At 43.8% G+C, this 23,298-nt stretch overlaps 2 protein-coding genes across 4 annotated transcripts; one reads left to right on the forward strand and one right to left on the reverse strand.

Moving 5' to 3' along the window:
• Window positions 1–328: 328 nt before the first annotated feature.
• LOC306927750 (aldehyde dehydrogenase family 3 member A2-like) lies at window positions 329–16,933 on the forward strand. Of its 2 annotated transcripts, none has more exons than XM_079507591.1 (11): window positions 329–434; window positions 951–1,119; window positions 1,641–1,872; window positions 4,834–4,919; window positions 5,459–5,667; window positions 7,044–7,161; window positions 8,504–8,645; window positions 9,499–9,665; window positions 10,314–10,413; window positions 12,048–12,286; window positions 15,504–16,933. In XM_079507591.1, exons 2-11 carry the CDS (start codon window positions 958–960, stop codon window positions 15,516–15,518), a joined length of 1,470 nt encoding a protein of 489 aa, XP_079363717.1. In that variant the 5' UTR covers window positions 329–434; window positions 951–957; the 3' UTR covers window positions 15,519–16,933. The 2 variants fall into 2 exon arrangements, with proteins under 2 accessions (XP_079363717.1, XP_079363718.1); XM_079507592.1 differs by having other exon boundaries at window positions 432–524.
• Window positions 16,934–17,964: 1,031 nt separating this feature from the next.
• On the reverse strand, window positions 17,965–21,870 carry LOC306927571 (uncharacterized protein). 2 transcript variants are annotated; one of them, XM_079507362.1, is made up of 7 exons: window positions 21,764–21,870; window positions 19,747–20,122; window positions 19,500–19,640; window positions 19,171–19,226; window positions 18,829–18,871; window positions 18,336–18,584; window positions 17,965–18,086 (listed from the first exon to the last, which is right to left on the reverse strand). In XM_079507362.1, exons 2-7 carry the CDS (start codon window positions 20,111–20,113, stop codon window positions 18,079–18,081), a joined length of 864 nt encoding a protein of 287 aa, XP_079363488.1. In that variant the 5' UTR covers window positions 20,114–20,122; window positions 21,764–21,870; the 3' UTR covers window positions 17,965–18,078. The 2 variants fall into 2 exon arrangements, with proteins under 2 accessions (XP_079363488.1, XP_079363487.1); XM_079507361.1 differs by lacking the exon at window positions 21,764–21,870 and having other exon boundaries at window positions 19,747–20,235.
• Between the last annotated feature and the right edge of the window lie 1,428 nt (window positions 21,871–23,298).

The raw sequence follows: 23,298 nt of genomic DNA on the forward strand, positions 1-23,298 counted from the left end.
CAGTCCTTTAGGGGCTAAAGACTAGGGAAATGTCAACCAAATGTGGCACATAATTCCCAATAAGGAAGAGATGCAATCACAGAGTCCTTTTTTCCCCTTTTTTATTTTTACAAATGTGTTTTCAAGTTTAAATTCAAGTGCATTTCAGCCAAGCATGGTGCAATTGTCACACCTGGAAGAACTATGCATGCTTCAATATTTAGTTTGCTGTCACTCTCATATTTATCAGTTTATCTTGTTGCACCGCCCTGCCCTTCCCTCCCTCCCTACCTCCATCCGGGGGGAGTGACCTAACGGGCCTGCATCGCTCCTCTGTCTAATGTCTATGTGCTGAAGGAGGATCACTCGCTAGCCTGAAGCACCGCACGGTCGACCTGCTGCTATTTGACTTTCGAAGATCGCAAGGCATAAATACATAATAATAAAACATTAAGGTAAGAAGGAATTATAAACTGAAACAGTCTCTCGTTGGCCCGTGTTCGCTGATTCCCTCAGCTCGGGCGCAACTTTTAGGTCCAAGAAAGGTCGGTATGCTGTCAACATTGTTATTTTCTGGAAATATTTGTAACAAGAAATAGTTTACATAAGCTAATATAATGAGCTATTTAGTTTACATAAGCTAATATAATGAGCTATTTAAGACCTGCAAACATTGCTGCTTATCTTCATGCGTTGTTACGCAGTTTTTATAGCTAGCCTAGTAAGCCTACGCGGCACTGCCTACTGCTTACACATTGTCAACCTAGACTTTAGACAGTAGCCTAGAGTCAGACTCACTTAGAAAAGTTAAATTAATACACCAAGGTTACGTCTAGCACCAAAAGACTAAGTTCTATCCTGAGCCATCTCGATAGGCTATGAAGAGGTGTCAGTTTTCACATTGTCTATTAGAGAATAGAATAATCCGCTCTCCAGTTTCCATAAACAATACTTTGGTCCCCCCCATGCAGCCCCAGAATGTCGCAGGAGCAGCAGGCGGTGGAGCGGGCGAGGAAAGCCTTCCTGACCGGCAGGTCCAAGCCTCTGGAGTACCGGATCCGCCAGCTGAAGAACCTCCAGCGGCTATTTGTGGAGAAGCAGAAAGAGATTGCAGATGCCGTCAAAAAAGACCTAAATAAAGTATGTGATTAAAATGCCTTTCTGTAAAGTTTCCTGTGAGTGACTTGACCTGTTTAACTGATTATTTTGTATTTTAGATGTTTGTAGCCTATTTCCCTTGCACCTTATTCAGTCACAAGCTTCATTAAACCCACAGACATGGGGATGACATACACTATACTGTACAGGAGTCCCCAATGGAAACAAGCCATAGTGCTTTCTTGGGTTCAATCCTTTTAGCATTGTCAATCAATCAATCAATCAATCAATCAATCAATCAATCAATCATTTAATCAATCAAGGCCTACAATCATAGGTGAAAATAACCGATCTACAAGCTCGCTGCTGACATGCTGTGCGCTTGTAGATTTTCAAGTATGAATAGGCTAGGGCATTAATTTATGAAAATATTCAATAATGGAAGGTTGATCTTTTAGATTGCGGCCCAGGGTGGGTCAGACGTCAGAAATGTTGCAGGGGGGAAAGTTGTGACAGCGTCAGTCCACTATATCCCTAGCCCTCAACATGTGTGTCTCTTGCAGAGCGAGGTGGGTACCCAGCTGTACGAGACCCTGGGTCTGGAGTCGGAGATCAACCTGGCGGTGAAGAAGGTGAAGGAGTGGGCCGCCCCGCGGCCGGTGGAGAAGAACCTGCTGACCATCTCGGACACAGTGTACATCCAGCCTGAGCCCCTGGGCGTGGTGCTGATCATCGGGGCCTGGAACTACCCCTGGGCCGTCACCATACAGCCACTCATTGGAGCCATCGCCGCTGGTACTGTGTGTGTGCGCGCTTGCGCGCGTGTATGTGTGTGTGTGTGTGTGTGTGTGTGTGTGTGTGTACTTGGTTGACCGGGTTCCCCCAGGGAACCTGTCTGTCTGTGTGTAGTTCGAATCCCGGGCGTTACATGTGCACCAAATCGGTTCGCCCAAAATATCTGATCTACTGTATAAGCTCATGTGACGTGTCTATTATTTTCTAGTTTCATTCATCTTGCCTTTTGACCGGCATTGACAACCAGTTCCTTTTATGCTAGCTATTGTATTGCATAACTATCAGCCTCACAGCCATAACTGGGTCAAAGGCTAATCCATAAAGTCTGCTCCACAGTACATTTCACTGGCCAGTCATTTCCTCTTAATGGCAGGATATAACAATAACTGTTGGTGCGTGTGTGTTTGTTTTGTGTGTGTGCATGTGTGTTATAATTATGACATGGTATTTAAATGCATGTAGACGTGTGTGTGCGTGAGCCTGGATCTGTCCAGAGTCATAGAGTAAGACAGAGTTACGCAAACTCCGTTCACTTCATGCGGCCAGTCCAATGGCCCCAATATCTTCTACATAGACTTCTATTGGTTTGACAACCGGAAGTTTACGGAATGCATTGAGTGTATATGGGCTCGCGCGAGTACATGAACCACGTGACCGGGCTGTTTTCTGCCCCCTCAATATCGCAACTCTTCTATTAGATGGCTCTGGATCTGTCCACAAGTGTACGCGTGTCTGAACTCTGAACTCATTGCTCCTATTAGTGATCTTTTGCACTAAAGGCCAAGGTAAACCAAACCTGTCCTTTCATTGAGTGACTCTCACACCTTAACGTAACCTGGTGTGTTTGCTTGTAACGGTTTAGCATTATGCTGTAGGCCAGCATAACAGTTAACAGTTTGTTTTGTTGAAGTTTACATTTCCTTGAATGTCCTCGTTAAATCTATAGCCTCCATTTAAACCACTTAGTCTTTCAATCTGGGGGCCCTATTTCAGGCATGTCATTATAGGAAAACATTTAAAACATAGCTAAAATAGCAGATCTACAAGCTTGAAACGTGTCACAGTGCCACAGTGTTGTGAGCTTGCAGATTGGCTATTTTCACTATACATACTGTAGTGCAACGGAATATACAGGGCTTAAGTGGTTATCAATCAGGCCCTCATTTATATACCTGGCAGCTCAGCATATTTTTACCGTAATAGGTAAATAAACAAAATGTAATTAAATTATAATAATTGCTTGTGTGAGGTTAGGTAAGGCAACGTAAAGCCACTAGCAAATATGCTGTAGAGGGGTGTGTTGTGTTGTGTGTGCGTGCGTGCGTGCGTGCGTGCGTGCGTGCGTGTGTGCGTGCGTGCTTGCGTGCGTGCGTGCGTGACTGTGTGTGTGTGTGTGTGTGTGTGTGTGTGTGTGTGTGTGTGTGTGTGTGTGCGTGTGCGTGTGTGTGTTTACTGTGGCCTTGACTTCATACTGTGGTGCAATGCTATCAGTTCTGGCTTGGAGGGTTATACAGGCTCAGTAGAGCAGAAGTCATCTTACTTCACAGCCAGGCAACCTAGTAAAAGAAAACATACATTATGAGATAGAATATGAGCTAGAATGATATAACTCTGTTCTGCTGTCTGTCTCAGGCTGGCTGTGTAGCTTTTATGTTTTTAAAACTTTAAGCTTTAAAAGTTCCAAGAATCCCAAAGACTCTCATGTAGCCCTTCCTCTTATTGTCCTGGTCTGCACTGATTAGAAAGGTCATTCCTCTTCCTGTGCTATGATGTGTTGGAGGTGGCTTCTCTCAACCCTTTGTAACCCCTAATGGTTATTGTTAGAGCCATGGCGCCCTCTGCTGGCGGCATATAAACTTAAAATGCAAACATTGACCTATTATGACCTCCATAGCGTATCACTTGCTTTTTATTTATATAATAAAAACTATGCAAATGGAGAAATGCACATCTGAATGAATGCTCTCTCTGTCAGGTTAGTGTCAAATATTTGTACACAGATGATGACGCCATTAAGGGTGAAATAAAAAGTCTGTGTTTTATTTTGTCTCCCAAGCCAGGAAACTCTTCCACAATCTTTGAATGCTACCGAGAGTCTGTACCTGGAAGATGTCATCTGTTCATATATTTTAAAATATCTTTAAAATAAATTGTTAGCTATATTTGTATTTGGAGTTTTATAACACCAGTACACACCATATCAGGAACATCATATGCATACTATATATGTCCCTCCCATCCCATTACATGTACACAATATATAGAACCAACCACCAATCGCAAAAGAACAACGACAACAAACATAACACATAGGGGGATAATAAATTCAAGATAGCAACATGTTTATTAGGTATTTTGTACCTATAATGGTGTGAGGGCTCTACCCTTTTCTAAACGGAAGTTTCTTTAGTCCAGCACCTAAGTTCCCTTTAAGGGGCATGAGACGCCAGTGCAACCCTGCAGCCCACCCCGCACAGCACAGGTCAAGAACCAATACATATTTGAGTGGTGTAAACCACTCCTACAACTGGCTTTGTTAGTCTGTCTGTCTGTCTGTCTGTCTGTCTGTCTGTCTGTCTGTGCTCAAAAAATGAGCATGGTTGCTACGGTCACCCAGTTCACCCGGGTGTGATTTCATTACGTCAGACATTACGTCAGACCACAGCTGATCAGTCTATATAAGACCCTACACCACTCAATTCACACGGGTGTGATTTTTTATTTATTTATATGTTGTTTTCTGCTAAGCAGTGAGACAGATAGGCTTTGACTAAATTGATGTCCTGTCTGACTTATTTACGTGACTGCAAATGCACAATGGAAGTGCGGCTACTGACTGTTAGACAGAAGCATTTGAACATATTGTGAGCCAATACTCTTTAGGGCCTAGCATATATGTATTCCCTCGGTGGGGGGGAAAAAACTGTTGCCATTATTGAATTTGTGCCTTTCCTCTACTAGGAAATGCTGCTGTGGTGAAGCCCTCGGAGGTGTGTGTCCATACTTCTAAGGTCATGGCAGATCTGCTCCCCATCTACATAGACAAGGTAAGGATGGATTGTATAGTATACAACTCTTATCATGGAATCTTCATTCTAATGTCATGGCCCTCAGGGCTAACTAAAGCTAGTGTTCAAATGCTGATAAAGCAATGTGTCATACTCTTACACACTTGAAATATTTTCAAACTAAGACCCCACCTGCTCTCTGACTTGTATAGTATACAACTCTTATCATGGAATCTTCATTCTAATGTCATGGCCCTCAGGGCTAACTAAAGCTAGTGTTCAAATGCTGATAAAGCAATGTGTCATACTCTTACACACTTGAAATATTTTCAAACTAAGACCCCACCTGTTCTCTGACTTTACGTTGAAATGCTTTTATCAAAACATACAACATTTATGAGCTATGAGCTTGTAGATCTGCTATTTTTCAACAGCCAAAGCATAACATAATGCTTAAAAAACACCAAAAGGGGTTCCCGTCCTGAATGAGTTAAAGTACAGTACTTGAGTAAATGTACTTATAGTTACTTAGTTATTAGTTACTTTCCTCCACTGCTATTCCTTCATGTGTGCACTAGGAGCTGTACCCGGTCGTAACGGGAGGAGTGCCAGAGACCCAGGAGCTGCTGCGGCAGCGCTTCGACCACATCTTCTACACAGGGAACTGCGCCGTGGGCAAGCTGATCATGGAGGCTGCCGCCAAACACCTGACCCCTGTCACCCTGGAGCTGGGCGGGAAGAGCCCCTGTTACATCGACAAGAACTGTGATCTCAGCATAGCCTGCAGGTCTGTCTGTCTGTCTGTCTGTCTGTCTGTCTGTCTGTCTGTCTGTCTGTCTGTCTGTCTGTCTGTCTGTCTGTCTGTCTGTCTGTCTGTCTGCCTGCCTGCCTGCCTGCCTGCCTGCCTGCCTGCCTGCCTGCCTGCCTGCCTGCCTGCCTGCCTGCCTGCCTGCCTGCCTGCCTGCCTGCCTGCCTGCCTGCCTGCCTGCCTGCCTGCCTGCCTGCCTGCCTGCCTGCCTGCCTGCCTGCCTGCCTGCCTGCCTGCCTGCCTGCCTGCCTGCCTGCCTGCCTGCCTGCCTGCCTGCCTGCCTGCCTGCCTGCCTGCCTGCCTGCCTGCCTGCCTGCCTGCCTGCCTGCCTGCCTGCCTGCCTGCCTGCCTGCCTGCCTGCCTGCCTGCCTGCCTGCCTGCCTGCCTGCCTGCCTGCCTGCCTGCCTGCCTGCCTGCCTGCCTGCCTGCCTGCCTGCCTGCCTGCCTGCCTGCCTGCCTGCCTGCCTGCCTGCCTGCCTGCCTGCCTGCCTGCCTGCCTGCCTGCCTGCCTGCCTGCCTGCCTGCCTGCCTGCCTGCCTGCCTGCCTGCCTGCCTGCCTGCCTGCCTGCCTGCCTGCCTGCCTGCCTGCCTGCCTGCCTGCCTGCCTGCCTGCCTGCCTGCCTGCCTGCCTGCCTGCCTGCCTGCCTGCCTGCCTGCCTGCCTGCCTGCCTGCCTGCCTGCCTGCCTGCCTGCCTGCCTGCCTGCCTGCCTGCCTGCCTGCCTGCCTGCCTGCCTGCCTGCCTGCCTGCCTGCCTGCCTGCCTGCCTGCCTGCCTGCCTGCCTGCCTGCCTGCCTGCCTGCCTGCCTGCCTGCCTGCCTGCCTGCCTGCCTGCCTGCCTAGGGTTGAGAATGAGATCCATTAGGATTTTAACGATTCATGGTTCCTTAACGATTCATGGTTCCTTAACGATTCATGGTTCCTTAACGATTCGTGGTTCCTTAACGATTCCCTCTCAACGGTCCGATTCCTAAACGGTTCCCTTTAGATGACGTCATGTGGCAGCCAAGTCTATGGACTTCTAATGTCTGCCCGCCAAAAATGTACAGGAATCGGTCCTCCAAATGGAACCAAATGGACCCATACACTCTCGTGGTCCTTGAAATTAAAACGTTTGAGAACCACTGACAGTGTGATAAAACCGGTTCCAAATCTCAACTGTACTGCCTTTCTTTCTTCCTTTCTTTCTTTCTTTCTTTCTTTCTTTCTTTCTTTCTTTCTTTCTTTCTTTCTTTCTTTCTTTCTTTCTTCCTTCCCTCCTTAACCCCTCTCTCATCTTTTCTGTGCGACTGCAGCAGTCATTATCTAATGTCTCTTGCATTGTGCCTCCTCCCTCCCTCCCTGTGCTGTGCTGCAGGCGAGTGGCCTGGGGAAAGTACACTAACTGTGGTCAGACATGCATCGCCCCGGACTACATCCTGTGTGAGGCCAGCATCCAGGACCGTGTCATCGAGGAGGTGAAGAAGTCCATCAAGGTAACTGCACTCAGCCAGGGTTCCTGCAACGTAGTCAACACATGTCAGGTTCAGCTCCGTGCAGTGTTCTGTGTTTCAATTCATCCCAGAGTTCCAACGTCTCTTTCAGTTGTACAATGTTATAAACCAATGTTTGGATTATAATCCATCTATAATGGATAAAGCCTTGGCCTGGAAGAGAGGTCATCAGGTGGTCCCCAACCTTCTTAGAGTGTTTCGACCCTTAACTACAACACTCTCCAGTTGGCGGGTCAGCAGTGATTGGCCAAATCACTGCCCCTCTCCTCCAGGCTTCCAGCTATTGTCCTGGCTCCACCTGCATTGTGTGTTCTTGGGGGATTTGCAGGCACTTAGAGGTCTCTAGGACTGTGGTTTGCGTCCTGCCTAGGGTCCTCCTACATCTCACCACCAGACTATAAGTCTGTGCGGTGTGCATGGATCCGTCCTTGTCCACACTTGGCCTTACTCTGGTGTTTTTGAGTCAAGTGGGTTGTTTAAGCCTTCTCTGAGTCTGTGTCACTGTCGTAGCCGTTGAATCTGTCCTAGCGAGTCTCGCTTCCTCCCCTCCTCTCGGGAGACTCTGGGGGTATTGCTCATTTGCACGAACAAATACTCAAAAAGTATTCTCAAAATACTTCAACCATGTGATTCCTAGCATCCGTATTTTGGTCATGTCATAATAGGTGAATAGTCAGTGAAAATAGGCGAACATTCGCCTATTCGCCTAAAAGTTTTATTCTTTGCGTAGTTACCTAGTTACTTAAGTGTGTAGCACTTTGGCTTTGTAGGGGAATAGACCCCCGTCAACAGGTCAACGGGTTTAAGTGGTTAAAACGTCTATGAAGCAGCAGCAACACCCAAGGAAGTGTGTGGGTGCAAATCCTTATAATGGTCTCAAGCACTTGAACAGGTAACATGTTGAAACACGGGAGGAACTTTGTGAGCAAAGGAACCATGCATACTTTACACTTTACAGTGTGTTCACCAGCAGGTCAAAATGTGCCAATATTACTTTGATCAATCCTGACACGGTTTTTGCGTCTTCCTTCAACCTCAGGGTGACCATATTTTCAAACACCCAAACTGGGACCCTTAACCACTTTCACCACGGGTTCTTAAACCTGTATAAATATGAAAACGGTATAAATTATATGTATAGTCCCTATTGCTGTATATAACCTTCCCAAAATGAATGCTGAAGTCTGGTTATTTTGTGATTATGAACCTACTTTACTGTGATATGAGATATACGATACTATGAACGTTGCACTGAGTGATTTTATTGAAGAGAAAAGTGAAAAAAAGACAAGTGGGCCTAACAACGCTCCCTCTCCCTTCCCAGAACTTCTACACAGACGACCCTAAGACCTGCTCTGATTATGGACGCATCATCAACCAGCGCCACTTCAAGCGGGTTCTGGCCCTGACTGAAGACAGCACCATTGCTGTAGGAGGAGACCATGACGAGTCAGACTGCTACATAGGTACAACTTACAAGGTCAAGGTAAACCTTATTGTCCACAGGGGAAATTTGTCCGTTTCTGCACTCTCTTCTTGAAGAGAGTGGGGTTAGTTTTTGTTTGTGGAAACTCACTTAGGCTATATTCAGACTTGTGATTCATTGTGCACTGCTTAGCCACATGAAACCCTCTATTCTGGTCATACTAATACATAGCAGAAAACAATAGATCTACAATCTCACAACGCTTGTAGATGAGCTATTTTCAATGATAGAGCCCTGGAGGACCCTAGTTAACACTTTCAGCGCCCCTGCTGTTCATTTGAAATGACCGCAGGCAGCCAGCTATATCCGCCGACACACAGCCCAATACAACGAGAGGAGGGGCAAAAACTTTTTCGAGCAGCAGCCGACATGTGTTAGGTTTCACAACAAGCGGTAACATGGCTGGCATGATGCGATCAGAAATCACTATTTACATCTGAACGGGCGGTTTGGACTAAAACAACAACTTTGGAGTATTTTTCGGAGAAAACAAGCAACAAAGAAACGACAATGAGTGGATCCTTATGGGAGGCGCGCACATTGATCGTCATGATGGGAAGAGCGTAGGCGCTGTCTAGCAGCCTGGGCAGCACGGAAGGTTAGTGTTGAGCTTCGGCTGCTTGGTATTCATATAAACCTTACAACCCGCCATCTGACGGGTTCGGCGACCTCCGGGGTTAAATCTTAACCTTTCATCTGGCGGGTTGAGAGGCGTTTTGGGGTCCATCGTGTTAATAATGAAGTACATACAAAGGGGTTAGCGGCGTTTAATGCAGATGAGGACAAAGACAACTTTATAGTCTGATTTGATTATGTGTGTACTTGTATCCCAGCTCCTACGGTTCTGCGGGACGTGAAGCCAGATGCCAAGGTGATGCAGGAGGAGATTTTCGGACCTCTGCTACCCATCCTGCCAGTCAACGGACTGGATGACGCCATCAAGTACATCAACCGTGGAGAGAAACCTCTCGCCCTCTATATTTTCACGCCCGATGATAAGGTATGACACACAGATGACACATGGGGATACAGAATACAGCATGTATGTGTGTGCTCCAGAGCAGGGCTTCTCAAAGTGGGTGACCTGTGACGCAAGTCTCAGAATACTTTGATAATATTTCGAATGTATCAGTTTAACCACTTAGAAACCAAACAGATAAGACCCGAGTTAAACTGTACTTGGTGCGATCTTTTTCAGCCTACAGTACACCATGTCTCTTCACCAAAAATAGCAGATCTACAAGCTCACAACGCGTTGCTTGGCGAGGATTTTGACTGGAGCGCGGTTTTCAAAAGGCCTTTTCTCCTGCTCCAGTTTTGTTGGGGTATCAGCGTATCACTCACTCACGCCGCAGGGTGATCTCCGGTGCTGTTCTGCTGTAACAGAAACCACTGGACGTGTCAGAAGCCTTACAGGTCTGTTTGTAGTCTCATGGCCCGATGGAAATCGCTACGACCAAACATGTCGATGTGGGGTTCCCAAACTGTATGCTGTAAATACCACCAGGCTTTCACAAGCAGACATTCGCAGCCCCTCCATGAGAAATATTCAAACTAGATGTCGAGCTGGGTGAATATCTCAGTCACTAGACTTTGCTTACATTGTGTTGAATTAACAGAGCTCTCTTCTCTTCTCCTCTACCTGAAGGTCATAAAGCGAATGATAGAGGAGACGTCCAGTGGAGGAGTGTTGGCCAACGACTGTTTGGTTCACTACTCGGTCAACGCTTTACCCTTCGGCGGAGTAGGTGAGTTTGGTTCACTACTCGGTCAACGCTTTACCCTTCGGCAGAGTAGGTGAGTTTGGTTCACTACTCGGTCAACGCTTTACCCTTCGGCAGAGTAGGTGAGTTTGGTTCACTACTCGGTCAACGCTTTACCCTTCGGCGTAGTAGGTGAGTTTGGTTCACTACTCGGTCAACGCTTTACCCTTCGGCGGAGTAGGTGAGTTTGGTTCCCTACTCGGTCAACGCTTTACCCTTCGGCAGAGTAGGTGAGTTTAGTAGTAGGTGAGTTTGCACACGGACTAAATGTGCTGCTGACACACTTGAGGCTGAGTGATTTGCACTTGGCATCGTGCAGCAAAAACAGCCCCGGCTACACATTTTGAACTTGGAGATCTACTATTCCTGGAATGCATCACCATCACGTAACAGAGTGTACATTAAGCATCACTTCACACTCACTGGCTTATCTCCAGTTACACCAAGGGTGATGAATGCTCCAGAGTCCAGATATATATATCGGTTATATAACCTGCAGCTAACCACAGCCCAAGCTGCTAGCAATAATAGTGTGTGATTTGCAGGTGTTATCATGGGAATGGCAGACTCTTTAGATTTTGAGTGCAATATATGAACATTTGAATCCAATACGCAAAGGTGGTCAGTCAGTCAGCCAGCCAGCCAGCCAGCCATTATCTCTCTCTGTTATTCTCTCCCATACTGTATCAGTTCAGAAACACCTTTATTGACATATACTGTAGGTCCCTTTCACTAGTAAGAGACCACACCTTCTGCTTAGGGTTTAACAGTTTTTATTGAACAAAAAGGGATGGCTGAGTATTGGATGGGGATTTTGAAAAAGATTTTTGAATAGTTCAAATAGCCGATCGATAAGTTCACAACGTGTTGATGTAGATCGGCTAGTTGAACAATTTTAATATGTTTTTCAAAATAGTAAAAAAAAAAGGCAAAGAAGTTTAGGGATAAGGGGTTTAGCACTGAAAATAGGTCCCATAGGGCTTAGTTTGGTAGAGCGGCGCACAGCGCGCGCCTCAATGGAGATGTCCAGGCACAGACTAGTCAGGCTGCCTCATCTCTCCTTATTCATATTGCATCTCTTTGTAATTTTCCTATAATCAGCAGAAGTGATTCATGCCACTTCCTTGTGTCCATTGTGTTTATATAATTGTATAGTCAAAGAAGTTATTTGTGCCAGGCATTGTGCGGCGTGCGCGATTCCATTTGCTCATTTAGTTCATCACCCCATAGCGCAGCAAATGGTGTTTAATCCGATTTACCGAGCTTTCCTTTTCGCTTCATACCGTTCCGTAGAGACGGCCTACACGCACGATCTATATACCAAATGAAAGCCCTAATTTCGTAGTTTACATAGAACTTTGTATATGCAGTCAAATGTTACAAAAGGTCGTAAAAACGGACAGCTATGGGGGGGGGGGGGGGGGGGAGAACGCACCCTAAAGTACAGTTTAACTCAGGTCTGTTTTGCTAAGTATAGAGGGTCTGAGTGGTGGCATTGATGAATTCCAAATATTATCAAAGCATTCAGAGGCACCCCTGGACTTGTGACTAGGCACCCTAGGGTGCCACAGCACCTACTTTGAGAAGCCCTGAGCTAAACACTGGTCCTCTCTCTGTAGGAAACAGCGGTATGGGCTGCTACCACGGCAAGTACAGCTTCGACCAGCTCAGCCACCTGCGGGCCTGCCTCATCAAGAAGCTGAATATGGAGGGGGTCAACGACATGCGCTACCCGCCGCACACACCCAAGAAGCTGGGCTGGGCGCGCTTCTTCCTCCTGAGCAACCCCGACCTGGGCTGGATGGGACGCATGGCGCTGCTCGCCGCCCTGGTGGTGGTGGCGGCCGTGGTGCTGCAGGTACGTGAAAGTCCGGACCAGGGTTGCAACAACAGCTAAATGAGCTAATACAACTAACGGCCATTTTGGAAATAAGTCTTCCAACTTCCGGTGTTACCGATGTTACTAATTAAGACTCTGTTCCATTTAGTGTACAGCGGTTCTCAAACATTAACATTTCAAGGACCCCGCGGCCCATAACTCTGAGAGTGTACAAATGGAACCAAATGTACAATGAAGTATAAAAATAACACTTAAGTTGTTAATCTATTCATTGAAATTTTTTTCAATTACCCGATGAATCGCAAACGTCATCGATAGAATAATTCCTCCTTGTACACATGGCAGCAATATTGGCATGCAACCAACATGCACAATTTCAGCACCCAGAATGGAACACAACCCGGATTAGTTATTAGTATCACTGGTAACACCCGTGAAGGAAGTAACATACAGTCAGAATCAGAAGCCTTTATTGCCATGACATGTAAACATGTTAGGAATTTGGTTTGGTGGACAGCAGAGTGCAGTTACAACATTAGGACAAGTGCAAAACAGGACAAGACAGTGCAAAAACAACACAGTGCAATGAATAGTGAATAAATATAAAGTGCAGAGAGTTCAAGTGTTCAAGTCAGATCAGAGCACAAGTCAAGTCCATCTCACTCTGAGTGGGGATGGAGGGAGGATAGAAGGGGGTCAAGGGGGGACACCAGCAGCATTGAGGAGCCGGATAGCCGTGGGGAAAAAGCTGTTTGAGTGTCTGGCCTTCACAGTCATACTGTGTAGTTGAATACATGTGGCTCAGCAGCAGTCTCATCGAGGTTACATCATGTTAATACATGTGGCTCAGCAGCAGTCTCATCGAGGTTACATCATGTTAATACATGTGGCTCAGCAGCAGTCTCATCGAGGTTACATCATGTTAATACATGTGGCTCAGCAGCAGTCTCATCGAGGTTACATCATGTTAATACATGTGGCTCAGCAGCAGTCTCATCGAGGTTACATCATGTTAATACATGTGGCTCAGCAGCAGTCTCATCGAGGTTACATCATGTTAATACATGTGGCTCAGCAGCAGTCTCATCGAGGTTACATCATGTTAATACATGTGGCTCAGCAGCAGTCTCATCGAGGTTACATCATGTTAATACATGTGGCTCAGCAGCAGTCTCATCGAGGTTACATCATGTTAATCAATAACTAGACTTTTAGACCTTTAACCACCAACTTGCACCATATGTCAGATACTGAGTTGGAGATCTAATGTGTGACATTGTATGGCCTTCTGTGTTTATTGATGATATCAGGTGTTGAGTCACTGTAACTATCTTGCATTTTTGACACCTAACCCACTTTCCACGACACATCACACGTCACACATCACTCTCTCCCCGTCACTCACCCGCCCAGCAGTCTGACGTCGCCCAGGCGGATGCGTGCACACACCGATCTGCTCCAGCAGTACGACGTAGTGCCCTTTAGGGCGAGGTCGCTTCTCGCCCCCAGGCGTCTTACTGGTTATTCATAATTCATATAGCACCGTTCAGAAGTGTTACAAAGTGGTTTCAAATTAAGCAAAATTAAGCACACTTACAATGAGGAAACCCTGGAGCAAGTTTGAGAACCATAATTATGTACTTCCCAATTATAGTACATGTGCACATGCACCAGAGTGACAGTAGGGGTCAGTAATATCAAAGAACAGAGAACTATTGAGCTGTCATCAGTCATTGAGAAAACAAGGTGATAGCTGGTTGTAATCATCATCTCTAGAAGTTCATAACTCCAGTAACTGTAATTATGGTTGAGGATGCAGTCAAACTGAACATGGTAAAAAACCCAAAACAGTATGCAGATCTACTGTATACATAAGTAACCTGAACAATATTTCCATATTACAGGTACCCTATGCTGTTTCTTATAATAATATAGGATATCATATCAGGATTGTTGTAAATGGGAAATGGTGTTGTTCTTACAATATACTTAACTACTCCTAACGTTAAGGGGATATTGTTGTGCTTTTAGAATTCAAATGCACAGAAATCTTTGAACGGGAACCCCTTTTGGTGTTTTAAGCATTATGTTATAATTTAGCTATTGAAAAAGTAGCAGATCTACAAGCTCATAGCGCGGCACCGAGTGCCGCGCTATGAGCTTGTAGTCCTGCTATTTCAAAGAAATCGTGAACATGTGGCGCAAATCTTTGCGCCACATGCTTCTGGGGGCGTCCCTGGAACAACCTATTTTCAGATGGGGGTCGGCGGCCAATTACATATAATTCTGGGGGTCCTTGACATGAAATAGTTTGAGAACCACTGACATAGAAACATAGGTTTTTCAGAAAACTGTCATGATTTAGAAGACATTTGTAGAATCGTCCTCAGGTCTAAATGGGTTAATAACGTTTCATTGTTAGCATAAATAGGCATACTCCATTTTGTGAGGTAAAACGGCCTCAGCAGGTTTTTGAGCCCTGGACACAGTACGTGCTAATCAGGCTCCATGCAATTTAACACACAAAATTACAATGAACGTTGTATCTGCGTATGGGCCAATTCATACTCCTATTTTACCGCTGTAGTGCCAAAATGATTTCGGCTCGTCAGAAATTTTCAGTAGCACCGAAGAGCCGACTTTAGGACGGTACCTCAAATGACGTCACCTTGTAGGCTCTACAGAGCCGAACCGACTTTTATTCGGCTCTAAAATAGGCGTATGAATCGCGCCTATGTCAGTGGTTCTCAATCCAGTGGTTCGGGGACCACCAGTGGACCTTGAGGGGGTTCCAGGTGGTCCCCAGCTAAATGATGGAAGAGTTGGTAACCACATGGACCCTTATAGATCTTTAACTCTTGAGAGAGTTAAAGATAAAGAGAGTAAATAATAGGGTGATATCTCTGTTCAAATAAACCGGCACACAAATTCATGATGCAAACTTAATTTAAAGTCATAAATGATTTGCTATTCTGTCATAATAGAGTTTGAGTGTCCAGTGTCCCTCTTTGACAGTCCTTGTCCACAAGGAATTGGTTTGGCCCAAATCAGTGGTTGCAGGTGTGTTTCCTGGAAACAAATATGTGAAGACCTGAACCCCATTGTGATTGTTTTAGGCTCCAGAGCAGTGCTACGGTGAGAGAGAAATTATTGTGATTGCGTGCGTGCGTGCGTGCGTGCGTGTGCGTATACGTGCATGTCCCTGTTTAAAAATGTATTTGTTTGTGTTTTCCAGAAGTATTTCCTGTGAGGACAGTACTTCCCCACAACAACAACAAGAGTGTCACTTATCTCAACCCTCCAGACGTCTGGTGAACCTGCATGAACCTGGGCTGAAAGGTTCTGTATGAAGTTAATATAAACTGCATCCTATTGCACCTGGTAGACGCTGTTAGCCAAAGTGCCTTTTAGCGCAACACGTCAATATTATGAACCCATTAAGACCTGAGGCCCATTCTAAAAAATGCCTTCTAAGGGTGCGGTCACACCGAACTTTAATTCTGCCCATGAGTGGGAATGGAGAGCTGTTTCGAGGAAATCTGCAAATGGCAAGAAACCGCTCCGTTCCCATTGAAAGGCATTGGCAGAGTCCGCTCTCATGGGCAGAATCAAAGTGTGACCGCACCCTAATCAGGAGATCTGCTATGTATAGCCGACGCACAAAATCTGAAATGACACGGATGCTTTCAGTGCTACACTATACATTTGGGGAACAGTCTAGCTAATTTCAATAATGTGTTATTATTCTGCTTGTCAAAAACAATTTCCGAAGGATCAGCTGCTGGCTCACTGTAGCTAGAGTGTAATTCTATCCAATGTTATGCCTTAATATATCTATGGCACTTTATGTTGTGCTCTATAGCCTGTTAACTCAGGTTGGATTCTATTAAAAGGAGCTTTTTAAATATGTTTTAAATATTAACAGAGCTGCTATTTTACGGCATATAGGCTACATTTTCTTTTTCTTTTTTTAAGTAACAAAAATAATTCAAGTAATGCTGTGACTAGTTCTGACTGTTGCATATCGCTGTGTAGTGACTTTGCAACACAACATTCTTTAGGAAACAACACATTTTTAATTAAGGATCATAAGGATGTATTTTTACTAGTTATTTTTAGTTTTTGCCAATAGTTATCCTATAGGAATCCTTGACTACAACTCAGGATGGAGGATTCTCAAACAATATACTTGCCTCTATGTTCAGATACATTTCACTCACAAAGCTCACGTAGCATTTGTATTTTGTCCTGTTAATTTCACCTCCTCCCTTCTCTCTATAGCAGTGTGCTACAGATTAGTGCCTCAGTCCATATAGTACAGTATATTTGCACAGTAATTCATTCAGCTACAATGCATTTTCTTCACGTTTGACACTCCCATCCCACTATACTTAATATGAAGGACCTCTAATAGGTGACCTAGCACTTGCTGTTGTAAAACATTAGTGGCAAATGGCCACAAGTTTAGTGCATTCCATTCCAGACAAATGATGTATTACTTTGTTTAGAGTCTTTTTGTCTCTCTCTGGAACTCGTGCCTGTGAGGAAGAAAAGTCATGTTTTGAGTCAAGTTCAATCTGAAACGTCTTTGGGAATGTATCACCCACCCTGCAGACATTTTCATGAGTTTGTAATTGAGATTTTAATAAATGTTTTTAAATCGAATCTGGGTATTATTGTATGTTATGTTATGTTGTGTCATACTCATACACTGTACAGTCCACTGTGTTCATTTAACGCTGCGAGTGCAGAACTGGGAACTCACCAAATGGATCCAGCGGTAAGGTAATCGTTACTATACAGGAATGCTATTTCAAAGTTAGTTAACCTTTCAGAATCTTAACCCATTTTGGGCGGGAACCCCTTTTGGTGTTTCAAGCATTATGTTATACTTTAGCTATTGAAAAATAGCAGATCCACAAGCTCATAGTGGGTATGAACTTGTAGGTCTGCTATTTTTGAAAAATCGTGAAAATGTGCCTGAAATCTTTGAATATATATTGTTACAGAGCAAGTTTTTAACTCGAATCCCTGGAACAAACATATTTTCAGATGGGGGTCGGCAGCCAATGTCATATATATTTGGGGTTCTTGTCATGAAAATGTTTGAGAACCACTGACATAGAAACATGGGTTTTTCAGAATTTAGAAGACTGTAGAATCGTTCCCAGTTCAAAATGGGTTAAGCACACACGCCTATAGCATTGTATTGCTATACGAATGTGTAACAAACTACAATTTGACATAGAGATTAGTGAGAGTATTGTCATTTTATTTTAGATATTTGAATACATAATTCGAGTTAGACAAAAAAAGTCAACTAATGTAACAAAGATTATATAATACAAATATAGAAGACATCTGTTGCACAATGCACATAACAACCACACCAAGGTGTCTAATGAAATACTGTCACTCAGCTCATAAACACATGAAAAACTGGAAAAAAATACAAAAATCACGGCACCATGGCTCCAGCTTTAAGATAACACAGGTCGTGATTTAAACCTTGTGAGCTTGTATCAGGCTTGTATCTATTTTCAGTACTTCTTAAACACGTGTTTTCTAATTTATGGAATTTCTTAGATTTTTCATTTATTTATTTCAACAATGAAAAAAAAAAAGTTTTTAACTAATTTTTTTCATTTTTAAATTTTAATAATATTAATTAAAAACAAAATGTAGAAAAATATAAAGGGACCCATAAAAATGTGTATTGACCCAGTGTTTGGGAACCATGCAGTGCTGTAGAAGGGTACCCTCAAAGCAGGTGATCATGGGGACAGCTGGGAGTTTTTCTCTACTTGAATTCATTCATCTGCAAGTGTGAGAGAAAGAGAGAAGCAATAAGAATCGGAAGACTTCTTTAGCTCTATATTCGCCAAATGTTCTATACTTTATTTATTTATATAGCACGAACAATTAGCCTTTACAGTTAGATTCTGGAAAGGTAGGACAGTCCGAAGCGGTGCATATAGTGGCAACGCCAGTGGTTTATAAATCATGGGTTCTTGTAGTGCAGCTTGTAAAAGTGTTTTAGTAGTACAGTAGCTACACCTGATCTTACCCAGCTTCGTCAACAGGTTAGGTTGGTGTTCTTTAATGGCATCATAAAAGGCTGCTCGGACGCCTGTTCCTCCTGGTTGGATCACCTTGGCATACAGTTTCCTCATCTGGACAATGTCTGTCCTCTCTGCCTCAATGGCGGCATAGAACTCAGGATGGATCATGTTCTTGTCCTGTAGGGTTTCCACTATGGCCATGACATGGGCAGCGTTTTGAATCACCTTGGCCCTCTTCTCCATCACAAAATGTGCTGTTTACAAGAGGAAAAAGAGAGTGGCTGAGAATAGTAAAAATCACACCTGTGTGAAGTGAGTGGTGCAACTCCGTGTGGGGGTCCCCGGAACACATCCATGCCCCCTGGAACGCGCCCTGGGTGTAATGTGTGTGTGTGTGTGTGTGTGTGTGTGTGTGTGTGTGTGTGTGTGTGTGTGTGTGTGTGTGTGTGTGTGTGTGTGTGTGTGTGTGTGCGCGCGTGCGTGTGCGTGCGTGCTCACCTTTTTCTGCATCAGTATTTCCAATGGGGCCGTCAACAGCATCCTGTTGAACACATTACATTGTATCAATCATATCACTGACTAGTGCTATTGGACAACAACTCACTATCTGGATAAGGGACCTTCACGTAAGCTGTATAATTAACATTTCTTTTACAATGTGCAGTATTTCTATTTGTGACACTTGATGGGGGAAGTGATGCCGAGCCATTGTTAAGCCATGACATCAGATACAGTCACAGTACAGTTTTAGGGTATAGTTTTTATTCATTGTCCTGTATATGGAATGCACGGTCGGGCAGTAAACTTGTAGACGTAGGTATGTGTAGGTTGAAACACTACCTGCTTTGATGGACCTTTTAAGGGACCTTTTGCTTCTCCATCTCTTTTTGCCAATTCTGTTGAAAGAGATGTAGATGTCATTATTTCACACGCACGCGTGCGCGCATATTTGGCCCCAAGTGCGGTTGAGAAATGACAGAGTTACCGTGTGGGGGTCCCCAGGGGGTCCCTGTACTGTACTGTACTGTACTGTACTGTACTGAACTGTACTGTACTGTCCCACACAAAATCATATACAGTTAATGTGTGTGTGTGTGCGTGCGTGCGTGCGTGCGTGCGTGCGTGCGTGCGTGCGTGCGTGCGTGCGTGCCGCACTCTAAAAAGCTCACCTTTGTCTGCCTCAGTATTTCCAGTTGAGCCGTCAACAGCATCCTGTACGTTGAAACACTTTACCTGCAGGTAAAGTGTTTCACCCTGCTTTGATGGACCTTTTAAGGGACCTTTTGCTTCTCCATCTTTTTTTGCCAATTCTGTTGAAAGAGATGTAGATGTCATTATTTCACACGCACGAGTGCGCGCATATTTGGCCTCAAGCGCCACGTCGTGCAACACAATAATACACAAAAGTTAAATGACCTTCAATCCTATCCTGGGTTTCCAGGTGCAGAGCTGTGGACAGCCTCTGGAATACTTCGTCCAGTTGTCCTTTCAGATCTTCAAACTCATCTCCGTGCTTGTTGACCTTCACTAGACGCTTCACTAAATTATTAGAGGAGTAATTCTTGACAAGCTCTTCAGCTTCTTCCAGAATGCTTGTGAGATCGCAGAGGACGATCTTCACATTCTCAGAGATGCGTCCCTTTTCCTTGATTTTCAGAATGTTTGGCTCCCATTTCTTCACACGCTGGGCCAGATCCTGGCACTCCTTCTTGTTGGCTTTGACCTTCTCACAGAGAGTGTAGATTGAACTTGCTATGGTAAAGAACTTTTCCACAGCGTCCATGACTGGTGACTGAAACATGAGAGAATGACATCCAGCATCAACAAGGGGCAAATGATTGAGAATGGACAACGGGAGACAGCTATAGGTTGAAACGGCCGAATAGATCAGAATGGAACATCTACAAGCTCACACAATGCGTCGTGTGAGCTTGTAGATTGGCTATTTTCAGCATGCAACCAAGTCTAAAATCAGCCAGTATACTGCGCCATTAAGGTCTGCTGTTGCCTGATTTTGGGTCCTCCGTACTCATTCCTGACCAATTTAAGCTACAATACATTTATGTAAAGCCCAAACCGCACCAATGCAACTAGAGTCGCAACTCTTTGGTAGTTACATTGGTGCGGTTTGGGATTGCACTCAAAACTTGGCAATGTGCTATAGGTGCAACTTACCCATCCTCTTTAGGGAATGCAAACCAACATTTGTACACACTGACACACAAGTGTTCGAAAACGTCTTGAACAGAATGTTTTTTACCATCCTGTATTATGTGTGTTTATAACGTTTTATAACCTTTCATGCAAACTGGGTTGAGTGTTTATGAGCTCATAAACACTCAACCCAGTTTGCATGAAACTTGGAAACCAGATCAATCATATATTATAATCAAATATACAAGGTCTCATTTTCAGATTTGTATCTTTATGTTATGAATCCTTTCAATCAAGGTCACAAAATGCAGTGTAAAACTTCAGTACAAACTTCAAAAAGTTGATGCACACAGTGATATTGTTCCCAAATATTTCCTTACAAATGCGGAGCAAATTATTTAAGGACTATTATTTGCTAGCGTAACTTGTCTGGTAAAATAAACAGATTGAAATCAAAACGTGGCAGGTGACACAACACAAATCAAGATAATAAAAATGTTTCAGAGTTCACAGAGCCCCATGTCAAACCTGTTTTCAATACGAGGCTGTGAGTGTGTGTGTGTGTGTGTGTGTGTGTGTGTGTGTGTGTGTGTGTGTGTGTGTGTGTGTGTGTGTGTGTGTGGTGTGGGTGTGGGTGTGGGAGTAACTTACTCCCATGTTCATAGTTCACTCACTCTGAGTAAGTGCACTATGTGAAAACTTTGTATTTCCTTGATTCCTTGAGTCACAGTGCAAAACTATTCACAACTATAACACTCATAGCATTGATTTTAGTGTGTTTTACTTACCTGACAACACAAATATAACAATACCTAAATAGTTTGAAAAGTTTGAAAAATACACAACGATATCTAACACGTGATAATGATGTTAATACAATTTAATTTTGCTGTTAGTAATGTAATAAATGATCAACCGAAATACAATTCTATCAATAAATAAAATAATAAAAAGTAATGCATACAGTGCTGAGTGCCGACGCAGTGCTCGTAACACATGACTCTTTCACTTTCAGTATCATGCTATAACCTGATGATTCATTCTGCCATGAATTACAGCACCTAACTAGCTGATTTACTTACTAACATTCAAAGTAACTCAACTACCAACTAATTGACTTCCTGACAGTTTAACAAAGATCCTAACGTAACTTTTACTGTACTGTACTGTACTGTACTCTGTAAATAAGTGATAGGCCTACTAAACCAAACAAAATACAAAGTGGTAATTTAACTCTGACCATTTTTAAAGAGCTTTACAAAGAATTACAGTCCTTTACCTTTCAAATGAGAGTAGTTTGATGAGGATGAACGTAAATATATGTAGGCTAATATAGTTGTAGTGGCTAGTAGTATAGTTCCTGTACTGAAGGCTGGGCTACTGAGCAGTGGAGGAGAAGAAGTGTGAGAGGTGTGTGTGTGTGTGTGTGTGCGTGCACGTGTGCGTGCCACTTCCTTCCTCACGCTCTTTCTTAAGACCGTGCACCAATGCAACTCCATTGGCAATAACGTTTGCCAGTAGTTGCAAATAGCTGCATGTTGCAAGTTAGTTAGTTAGTTAGTTAGTTAGTTTATTTATTTCGGTCATTTGTAAAAAACAATACAGTTGATAGGCATACAGTAGCCTACAACTTAGTCAACAAGGTGACTATTTGGCCGAAAAGGTTAGGGCTGAAGTTGAAGCTTATATTGCCCACCTTATCACAAAAGTTTTTATATAATAGAATAAAAGTACACAGTTTATGAATATACAAAGAAAATGAGCTTCAAATATTACATTACAGAGCTAAACCAAACCAGAAAACAAAACAAAACAGAGAAGAAAAAGAAAATCAAAAAAGGAAAACATATTTGCATTAATTGCTACATTCAACAGATGTAAACAGTTTGTATATGACTCATAGCAATTATACTATTTATTTATAATGATGGTAGTACCAACATTAATAATAATAATAATATACTATATTATATAATATACATTACTATTCATGTATTGCTATATACCTATCAATGACCTTTGCTTTATATAGTTTCTTGAATGTTTTTATTGAGCTGGACATTTTAAGTTCATTGTCTCCACCAGGCCAAGGCATGCCCCACATTTTCCAGAACGGCCTGTTATAGCGCCACCAGGAGGCCGACTTTTGTAAAACACTTTTTTGGATATTACTCCTCCATATTTTGTCCAAAAATCCCGCAAATCGTTACACAGTATCTCTATAGTCATGTGATCAAGACAGATCTGTCCGATATTGCATATTCCATCCTGATTGGCTAACAGTGACTTTCAAAATTTGCAGGATTGGCCCGATTTGAACAAAAAGCCTCAAATCATGAACGCTGTGTGCAATTTACGTGAAATCTTTCACAGACGTTCCTACTAGGCTGAGGAATATATCCAACCTTTTCACATTGGCCTGTTATAGCGCCACCAACAGGTAGACTTTTGCAAAACACATTTTTGGAACAAAATGCCTCAAATCATCCAATTGCCATCCAAGTCGTAAGAAGAAATTGTACCCTTTTCACATTGGCCTATTATAGCGCCACCAGGAGGCCACAACCTGACCTGCCCTGGTGGAGACCTGTGCCCCGAGGGGCACTTTTTCTAGTTATCTAGTGAGTTCCACATATTTACTCCAATGACTGATATGCATCTACGGTTAGTGTTGGTCCTTGCCTTAATTGGCTTGAATATGGCGGTTCCACTGAGCCTCTCTTGGCTTGAACAACTCCTGCATGCAGCTTGGAAGTGCTTTATTGTAGGCCTTGTACATTATTGCAAGCGAGTAGTTACATTGGTGCGGTTTTG

This window comes from Electrona antarctica, assembly GCF_951216825.1.
Source record: "Electrona antarctica genome assembly, chromosome: 8".
Lineage (NCBI taxonomy): Eukaryota > Metazoa > Chordata > Actinopteri > Myctophiformes > Myctophidae > Electrona > Electrona antarctica.